This window comes from Calidris pugnax, unplaced genomic scaffold, assembly GCF_001431845.1.
Source record: "Calidris pugnax isolate Ruff unplaced genomic scaffold, ASM143184v1 scaffold32, whole genome shotgun sequence".
Lineage (NCBI taxonomy): Eukaryota > Metazoa > Chordata > Aves > Charadriiformes > Scolopacidae > Calidris > Calidris pugnax.
Genome location: NW_015090783.1, coordinates 835579 through 845665, shown reverse-complemented (window position 1 = coordinate 845665; position 10087 = coordinate 835579). Strand labels below are relative to the sequence as shown.

Sequence of the window (10087 nt, the reverse complement as noted above, 5' to 3'; positions counted from 1 at the left end):
CGGCCCCCGCCCCGCCCCCCCGGGGGGGCCGGGGGGGCCGGTGGGGGGCGGCCGCCGCTCCGCCCCGGCGGGAGGGGAGGGAGGGAGGAAGAGGAGGGAGGGAAGTTGCGCGGGATGAAGTTGCGGGGAGCGCGGTGTGTGTCGTTCATCCCCCCCGCGCCGCTCCGCTAAGTTTCTTACGGTCCCCGCCCGCCGAGCGCAGCCGCAGGTGCCCGCGGGCTGTAAAGTGGCCCCGGTGTGTTTTCCGCCGCCCCCCCCCTCCCCGGTAACGGGGCCGGCTGTGTAATTGCATCCCCCCCCACCCCTTTCCCCTCCCCTCGTGTCTGGAGCCCGGCGCCGGGAGGGCAGAGACTCTTTTTTCTTGAGATGATGGATGCTCGGTAACCCCCGGGGATGGCGGAGCGGGGCTGCCCGGAGCCCCGCCGCTCTCCTATTGTTATTCGGGGCCGGTTGGCGGTTCCGGTGCTGCTGGGGCTGGGTCAGCCTTGAATGAGAAGGGAGGAAGGCGAGCGGCATCGGCCGGCCGGTGGTCCAGCCAGGCGACCGGGGAGAGGGCTGGGGGCCGGCGGTCGGGACTTGTGATGGATGCGGCGGGAGAGAGATCCTTTGTGGCTCTGGGCAGGTCACGGATGCCGTATCCCGCCGTGGTGCCCTCGGTCTGTGAAATTCACGGTAAGTCCTTTGTTAACGCCGAGAAGAGAAGAAGGTTTGTCGGGGAGGGGGGGGATGCTGACAGTTTGTGACCTTAAATAGGCACCTCTGTGGCGGGGAGGCGGGTAATTAACACAATAGCTCTCCCAACAATAAATGGGATGAAACCCAACCTGGATCAGCTACAGAAACCGAAACGCTCATTTACATGGATATTAAATGGGGGTTTATCCCTGTAGGATATTACGGAGTTTAAAATGCAGCACGCTTCGTAGGGGAGTAAACAAATTGAAATGCGATTTATGGGGGCTTGGGTACTGTATCAACAGTTCCAGCGTTTAATACATTTTTGGCTTTTAAGGAGATTACGTGCTACATCTGTGATAGGTGACCCTAAAAGTCATGCAGGTACCAGGGCCGGTCGGTTTGCCACGACTGCTCATTTCTGGCATTGTGGTCGGAAAGGGATTACGGGTCTAAAGCGCTTGGGATACAAAAGCATTCCTCGCTACATCACGCTAATGACTTTTCCTGGGTGCGCGCAGACCTTTATTTAAAGACAAATATTGGCAGCTACTTTTCTGTGGGTTTGTTGGGAATAGGAGGGGGGGATGAGGACGAGTTTGCCGGAGGCAGAGGTGGGCTGGGAGGTGGGCACCTCTCCATCTCCCCCGTTCTGCTTGGCGGGGGGCCGTGGTGGGGTGCGGAGCTGGAGAGGGAGCAGTGGGGATTGACTTCTGTCCAGGCAGCAGTTCTGCCGCCTCGCCGGGATCACGGTGGGAAAGGTGACCTTGTGCCAGCTTGGCCTAATGCCCTCTATTAAAAAAAGAAGAAAAAAAAAAGAGAGAGGTGGGGAAAAAAAAAAAAGGAAGAGAAACAATCCATTTATTATTCTTCCAAGAGCTTTTTTCTTTTTTTTTTTTCTTCCTTTTTAATGCATGTGTCTGAGCAGCTCGGCTGGCCTGGGGCTGGCCAGGAATGGCAGAGTTTGAGCAACCCTGATGAATGGTGGGCATATGTAAAACATGCAGATAATGTGCTGCTCGGCAGCACTTTGATCGAAACGGGCGTTGAGCCTTTTTACAGCAAATAGTCTCGGAAATGAGAAGAGATAAAATTCTATCAAAGATAATACCAGACATATTTCACTGGGTTATGAGATTGTTTTATTGTGTACATTACTAATGCAGTATTTTTTTTTTACAGCTTTCTTGTGTATAATAGCCATAGCGGGATTCATACCTTTATGGGTTTTTTGTGTTTTAATTTGCTCTGGGTTTATTATGTTCCGGTTAGCATTGTATGGATTACATGCTCTGCGTGCTGGATGCTGTTTTAATCTAACCCGTTCTGTGTTAAAATGTGAAAAAAAAAAAAAATGGGAAGAGTTGCGAGCTGCTGATTTGGGATAATAAATACAGCCGCAAGTGAGGGGAGAGAGACCGATTATAGCCATCTTTTATAAATGTCTTCACATCTCATTATGCAGATGAGCTCTGGCTACGCGGCTCCAGTGTTTGGTTCGTCAAATAAAATGCACATCGTTTTATTTCCTGTAATGTAAATGCTCTCCGCGTGCCGGAGCGGAGTTGGGCAGAAACTTCGGCGGCGGCGGCTCTGCCGGATGGTGATGTGCCGGGAGCGCCGTGTGGCTGCTGGAATGGTTTTGCTGTTCAAAGTTTAGGGGAGGGAGGGGAGAAAAAAATAATATGTGGATGTGATTAAAATATTATAACCTTATGATATTCTGAAGTGCATAAATTTTACATATCAGCTACAGAGGGAGTTTAGACATCCATTAAATGATATGACAGCTTGACTTATCTAAATGTGCTATCATTTAACAATGTGTCAAAATTCTTCTTTATATAGATGACAGCAGTAAATAAGCTATCAGTCCTCTTGGCTGAAGCTTAATTCCTGGAGCTTGGACTAGTAAACTTAACTGCACTCCTGCAGAGCAGCCCATGGGCAGGATAACCTTGGGGGGAGGCTGAGGTGGTTTTGGGGCTGTGAGCAGGGGGTGGAAAACTTCACTTCTGCAAATTCCCTGCGTCCCCTGTGGTTTTTAGGGCTCTTACAGAGAGACTGGTGGGATCTTCCAGTTTCCTCCAGCACCCAACACTCTCTGTTTCCGCTCCTGCTCTGGGATGGTGCTCATGTGTGTTGTGCCCATGGGGAGGAGGGGGGAGCCCAGAGGGGCTCTGGGTGCCCCCAGTTTGGTGGGATTTCGTCTTTCCAAGCTGAAATCTCAGGGTCTGTGTAAGTGCAGCCCGTGCTGGGGGCTGGCCAAGGAACGTTGTGGGGATGTGAAAGTGGCTTCTGCTTTCCAGGGGCTCTAGCTGCTCCTCGTGTGTCTGGGCATGGGCTGTGGAACTGTCCTGTTTAAACAATTAATGGGAATTTAGGAGCAGTGGTACTAATGAAGCCTGGTTCTTTGCAGATGCCTGTCTCAGGATTGGGTTGTCTGGTAGTTGTGTGCTCTTCTTGAGATGTTACCAGTACCCAGGGTGTTGTTCATGATGATGCTCTTCATGTGGATTCTCTGCTGTCTCCTGTTGTGACTGTGCTCTGTAGCCCATCTCTTGGCAGGGACATAGTGACATTTCTTTCCTTCACCCAGGGCCCTGTTTCCGTTCTAGCTGCTCCTCGTGTGTCTGGGCATGGGCTGTGGAACTGTCCTGTTTAAACAATTAATGGGAATTTAGGAGCAGTGGTACTAATGAAGCCTGGTTCTTTGCAGATGCCTGTCTCAGGATTGGGTTGTCTGGTAGTTGTGTGCTCTTCTTGAGATGTTACCAGTACCCAGGGTGTTGTTCATGATGATGCTCTTCATGTGGATTCTCTGCTGTCTCCTGTTGTGACTGTGCTCTGTAGCCCATCTCTTGGCAGGGACATAGTGACATTTCTTTCCTTCACCCAGGGCCCTGTTTCCTTAGAGATCTAGGGCTATGGCAGCTAGAAATGCTTGTCCCTTCCATGTGGCACCAAGGAGGTTCAGCTGAACTGACCACCAAAGTGTAGCTGATGTTCCAGCATGACCTGCTAAAACCTCCGTGTCTGGGATACCTGTGTGTTCCCAGCAGACCCATGTGTCTTGGGGTGTCACCATCAGTAACCACTCTGTGGTGTCCCCTTCCTCCACACCTCCATCACAGCTCCCTCTTTGGGACAGGCTGAGGTGCAGAATCCGTCCTGCATCCCATTCTTCCCCCACAAATCCTTCATTAAAAGCAAGTACTTGATATTTCCAATATTTCCAATTTATTTGTGAAGAGGAGAACGAGATGGGCCATGTTCCTGGTTCCACCTGCTCTTGGGTCTCAGTTCTGTGCATTGGCAGAAAGTTGGACCATGAAGTTCCTGAAGTGAAATGTGGTGGTTTTTTTCTTTTTTTTTCCTGTGGCTGAATAATTGAGATGCTGCCAGACAAGAAGAGAGCTGCAGAAAATGAGAGTTTATCTTTAGCTCCGCAGCTCTCACTTTAGAAACTGGTGACCCCAATTCCAGCCCGAAGAGTGACTTCTTCCCTAATTAATAAATCCATTAATTAATTGTGTGCGTGCTGCAGCCCATTAGAGATCTACGCGCTGGCCTCCTGATCCAGTTTAGTGGATTGTCTCTGTGGCCTTGGAAGAGGGGGTCGGGAGGGGGGAAGCGATTGTGACCAAGAGGCAAATAGGGGACAGGGATGGAAATAGGATTTGATTTTGTGGGAGCGGAGGGGAGGGTGTCAGCCCTGTCACCTCCTGGTGGCTTCATCCAGCTTGGAGATGGGCTTGGGGACAGCGAGTGGAGCACTTGGGGCTGCCGTGCCCACCGAAATGGGGGAGAGCATGGAGGGGGGGGTTCATGGGGTGGAGGCAGCTGCCTGTTGTCCCCAATTTGGGCCATCTGGGGCAGCGGGGGAACTTCTTGCACCGATGCCCTGCGTGGCTCGATGGCAAGAGGGGAGCCATTTCACTGGGGTCCCCGGGCTGCGTTGTCATCTCCTGCTGCCTCGCGGGCGGCGAGTTTGGCAGGGCTCAGCAGGGCTTTTGTGCTGCAGGTGGAGCTGAATGTTAAAACGTTTGGTGATCCGTATTATTATTTATGACCAGATTAAGCAAACAGTACACTCCCAGCCTGCGAGTCCTTTAGGAGGTACTTGCTTAACTAGATAACCTCAGCGGAGCATGCAGAACTCGCTATTCATCTCCCTCCATATGTTGGCACCGGAGCTGCTCCCTTCAGTTAATTTTTCTTGCTGTCTGCAGAGACTTCAAATAAAAATGCAGGCATAATTGTTGTGTGCGCCGATCCCATAGCTACTGTTTTCTCTGCTGAACGGAAAAGTTAACTGTTGGCAAAAGAAGCACCATTTTTAAATGCAGAAAGCTTTGCTTGCCTAAGGATTTGGGGGCTGGCGTGGCCCGTCTCCTCTCCCGTTTTCCCCTCCTGGTTTTGCTGGTTGGAGAAAAATGGTGTATTTGGGTTCCCAGTAGTGGCTGCCTGTCCCCTGGGACGGTGGTGATGCTGCTCCCTTCCTCCCTTGGGCCCTGGTACAATCACAGCCCTGTACATCCCTGGCTGTGGGACTTCCCACATCTTGAATTTCAGGGAATTATCCCAGGAGCTGCCGGCACGACATGGCAAATTGAAAATGCGGGGCCATTGTTTGCAGGGAGGGAGGGCGGGCGATGGTGAGCTGCAGCATCCCCCTCCTACGACAGCCTGAAATGAATTTCGGGTTCAAAAGTGATGCTCTGTGCTCCCCCCTTGCCAGACGGCAAGAGAGAAACCACACCGCAGCTCACTCGCTGTATTAATGGTGTAGCAGAGTCCCCCTCGGATTGGAAAAGGCATGTTAGAGGCATCCATTGCCCCCCCCAGAAAGCCTGGGTGAAGTTTCTCAGAACATTTTGTACCATCCTGCTCCTATTACCGAAAGATGTAATTCCCCAACTTGGGAGATAATAAGCAGGTATTGACTTCTGCTGGGGTCATTATCAAGATTTATTCAGTCAATATGGCTTCTCGGGTCAATAAATCTTGAGGTTGATAAAGGAGGAATATATACTTGCAGACTTTATTAAAAAGTTTTCCCCTTTTGTAACACTTTCTCATGCGTGTTGCATTAGGATCTATGACTGAGTTTTCTTTAATTACTTTTTTTTTTAGTGCATGCTTTCCTGCAGCTTTTGGTGTGTCTTGCTGAGACAGCAAATCCTGGGAAGCAGGATTTGGCCCCGTGCAGGGTCTGGGTTGCTGGAAATCACTGCCTTGCTGAGATCTTCCTCTCCTGGCTTGGCTTTGGCAATGGGGTGGGGGGCTCAAGGGGAGCAGGGTCTGTGGGTGCTTCACTCCGTCACCTCCAGGCTGGTTGGGTGGGGAGGATGGGGCTGAGCATGAGGCATTGGGTTTTTCTGTGGGAGGGTTAAAACGCAGGATTCTTGCCCCCCTTGTAAAATAATGATGTTGTGTCCCCATCCCCATCACAAGCTGAGAAATCTCTGTAATTCAGGATGCAGTGAACCAGCTGTGATGCTCTGTGCTGGGCTCTGCCCCAGCACCTGCTTGCTGCTTTGGGCCATGGCTTTGTGCCTCAGTTTCCCTGCTTCTGGAACGCAAGGGCTGGAATATTCTTCCAAACCAGCATCTTGGAGCAAATTGCCCCCAAAAAAAGATCCTGGCAGGATTGTGGTGGTTGTGCCCATGCCCAGAGTGCACGGCTGTGGGCTTGTCCATCATCTCTGGAAGCAAAGGACCCTCCAAAGGGTTGTGTGTGCCATTTCAGTTGCCCATGCTGAGGGTTTTGGGGGAGGTGGGGGAGGGCATCTCTGCAAAGAGGTCCAGGCTCTATCAGTGCAATGAAGAACTAGCTCTCGAAGCCAGCAAGCCGCCAGCCACAGGGGGTCATCAGCAAAATCCAACCAAAAGGCTTAGATAGCCTGGAAAGCTGAAGTGCTCGTTATTTACCGCAGTGCTGGTTAATGAGCAGGGGTGCAGCAGCATCCGCCCCTTCCCCGGCAGATCCTGGCTCGGGTTTGGGGTGGTGGGGAGCCCCGGATGAGGAGGGCAATGACTGCTCACCCCAGGCTCCCAGGCAGGAACCCCATTGAAGGGCAGCTTTTGATGATGGGCTCCTTCAACTTCACCTGTATATTTGAGTTATTTTGGCCATGTCTGTCAAAGAGCTCCTTTGCGGTGTTCCCACCATTGGTGATTTTTCTTTTAAGTTGAGCTTCCCGATTTCATGCAGCTGAACACACTGACACCTCCTTCTAAAATGGTTTCGGTGCTCTTTTTCTTTTTTTTTTTTCCTCTTTTTTTTTTTTTTGTAATACAGCCTTGCTGTGTAATTATTTTTTTGACTACTTTGGTGTAGCACTTAATGATTTCCCCAAAGCTGCAACAGGACCCCAGAGTATTGATCGAGCTGCAGTTTAAGCGACTCGCCGCTAACGCGTGGCCGTTTTTAATATTAATTGCTCGGCGTGTGCGTGCTGGCGAGCTCTTCTGCAACACGGATTTCTAAAAAAGTAAATAACCAATTTGAACCCCGTGTAAATATTCCTCTGGTGGGAGCTGTGCCGTGCGTCAGCCGCTCCGAGCGCGCTGCCGTTGCCTTTGGTAACGCTCCTGCAGTTTTTACACCGAAGTCAGGACCTTGGGCATCCTTTGTTTTCTTCCGTCGGGATAACATAATAAAGTATTACCTGGTGCTGGCAGCGGGTCTTGTAATGTGCGGTGTAAGCACAGCCGCTCACCGGCGCCGGAGCCGCCGTGTTATTGCTTAGCCTGGCTGCAGAGGACATTTATTCTTTATTAATCACGCCGACAGGGAGAGAGAGCTGCCTTCGTCTGCGGCTCTCGGAGAGGTTTGCAAACATTGCTTCATCCCCGGGAGCTGGGTAATTATTACCCCTCTCTTCCCCCTGGTTTCTGGGTGGAGGGGGGAGAGGTGGGGTCTGGCAGTGCAACCAGGGAATGGTGAGCTCTCCCCACCATGGGGACCATGGTGGTGCTAAAAACCCCCTGTGATGCCCACGTGATGCAGCAGTGTGTGGCAGCTGGAAGGGGGTGATGGGGAGGATGGTGCCCTCCAGGAGGAAGGCTCTTGGGGACCGCTGCCGTACCCCCAGGATGGTGGCTCACCACCCTCCCTGGCAGAGCATCACACTGGGTCCCACGAGTTCCCCTCAGCAGCACGTTTGGGCCATGAATTCAGCACTGGAGTTACTGGTGGAGGCTTCTCCACAGGGTCTCTCTCCAGGTGAGCATTTGCTGGTGCCACATTCGTTGTGTGGGAGCGGGATGCCCTGGCTGTGCTGCTCCGGTTCCCTTTCTCCAGCACCAGTGATGGGCTGTGCTCCCTTGGTCCCAACCACCTCCCACCTCCCCTAAACCCCAGCCCGGGCAGAGGTGAGGGCTGGTGGATGCCCCGGGCCAGCAGGACCCAGCCTGGGCATGGCTCTGGCACCATGTCCTGGCATCCAGGATGGCAGTGACCATCCAGGGCCAGCAGCTTTGCCCATTCCATTCTCCTCTCGGCGCACGCCGCAGAGGTAGCGGTGTCTCCTGCCACCACACTTTTCTTTCAAATAAAAGCAGCTAATTAACATTATTCTTTAATTATTGCCTTTATCAACAAGGGGTCTGGTTTATACCAGCAGGATAGTCGCTTTCCCTTCCACTACCCAAGCGAATGCTTCAATTCCTGTTGCTTTTGAAATGAATTTGATGTCATCTGCCCATTGTCACTTAATGGGGACACTTGGGTAATGATTGCGCGCTCCAGCCCTGTTAGCAGCACTGCGAGCGTGTAATTTAGCCCCTTAGGCAACGGTACTTTTGAAATCTCTGGATAGTTTTGAACTCTCTGTTCTTAATTAAATATGCAATTTTTCACGGTAACCAGGTTAATTCTTTTGTGTTGTGTTGTAATACTGTTAGGAATTTTCATAGTTCTTATTAAACATTATTCAGGCATTGTGAATTCCATAATTAAAAAAAATGAAAAGAACAAAGCTTGATTCACTTCTTTCTTTTCCCTGGTTAATTTATCAAATGAATTTTGCAAATTTTTCTTTTTCTCCCCAGACGGCGTGCCAAGTGTTTTAAAGGGGAAGGATTTAATTGCTCTGTAGGGATTGGTTGGTTATGAAGGATTTGGCTGTTTGATTAGTAAACCCTATTGGGAATGGTTTAATGCTCCATGATCTTAAAAATTGTCTGATTGTTAGGCTCTCCAAGGATGTTTTCTCTTTTCCTTATGTACGGCAACAGCTTCGCGCAAGTGTGATTATTAGATAGGGAGGAGGGAGCGGAGGGGTGGATGGCCGGTGCCGGGTGAGCCTGCCTCCCCCAGCAGCACCAGTGGAGCAGTGAAGCCTGCCTCCCCCAGCAGCACCAGTGGAGCCACCGTGGCCCCAGGAGCAGTGATGGTGATGATGGTGGTGGTGGTGGTGATGGAGACAAACCGGCGGCTGTTTACGCGCATCCCTGCATATTGCAGGAATGGCTGGCTGTGCCGGGATGGGGCTGGGATCCTGTGCTCAGTTTCTCATCCAAGACTCGTTTTCCAATATCTACCTTGTATTATGATGAAATTAGATGGAAGATCTGACTTACTGAGAGGCAAAACCCTGCTGCGTTCTTTGGGTCCGAATGACTCTGGTACCCCACCTGGCAGCATCCCTGCTGCTGAAGTGCACAGGGAGGTCTGGCTGGGGGTACCGTGGAGCCCTGGGGCTGGGTGGGCAGCACCGTGTGAGGATGGATGTGGGGCTGCTGTCTGCCAGGGGTTTAGTCTGGGTACCCCACAGCGGGGGTGCTTGTAGAGCCCCAATCTGAGAGTTACACGGGCAATTAACCTGCTCAGACTCCAGAGCCTGGGGATGTCCAGCCCAAAGCCTTTAAATAAAAGGAGAAGCTTTGAAGGGAAAAACTAGACAAAAATGCTCTGCTTGTGGTATTTTTTTTGCTGGTGGGGATGGCACCCTGTGCCAGTTCCTGATGCTTTTGTATTTCTCCCACCCCTGCATAAGAGGGGGCTGTGCCCTGCCCTCACACCCCCAGCCCCGACGCCTTCCACTGAGATTTGGATCCCAAATCGATGGAGGTGACGTCTTTGTGGTGACGTCGGGGCCGTGGGGACGGGCTGTGACTCCAGCCTCTCTGGCGTGCCGGGGAGAGCACGGCTCTCCCAAATCCCTGCTGGGGAGGGGGGAGCCTGGACTTCGCTTCCAGGGCAGCCAGGGAGCATCCCTGTGGGCTCTGCTGCTGCCAAAGGCTCTCTGGGTTATTTTTAAAGTGCTTTTGGACTTGATATTGACTATTTTTTTTACTATATTTAGTGTTTCTAGCCATACCATGCCAGCTGGGGTCCCCTGGGTTTCTCTGAGGTTGTGAGGTGAAGGATGGTGATGGCTTGTTATTATACAAAGGAAAAGGT

The 10087-nt window shown here is 51.6% G+C and overlaps 1 protein-coding gene across 3 annotated transcripts in view; it reads left to right on the top strand.

Annotated features, from left to right (window-relative positions):
• The first annotated feature begins 138 nt into the window (after positions 1 to 138).
• Positions 139 to 10087, top strand: part of CUX2 (cut-like homeobox 2) — a 71542-nt gene continuing 61593 nt past the window's right edge. The window contains exon 1 of one of the 3 annotated variants that reach the window (XM_014964745.1): positions 139 to 672. In XM_014964745.1, coding sequence (XP_014820231.1) covers positions 586 to 672 — 87 coding nt within the window. In that variant the 5' untranslated portion in view covers positions 139 to 585. The remainder of the gene's footprint in view (positions 673 to 10087) is intronic. The other 2 variants (XM_014964761.1, XM_014964753.1) reach the window with 2 other exon arrangements.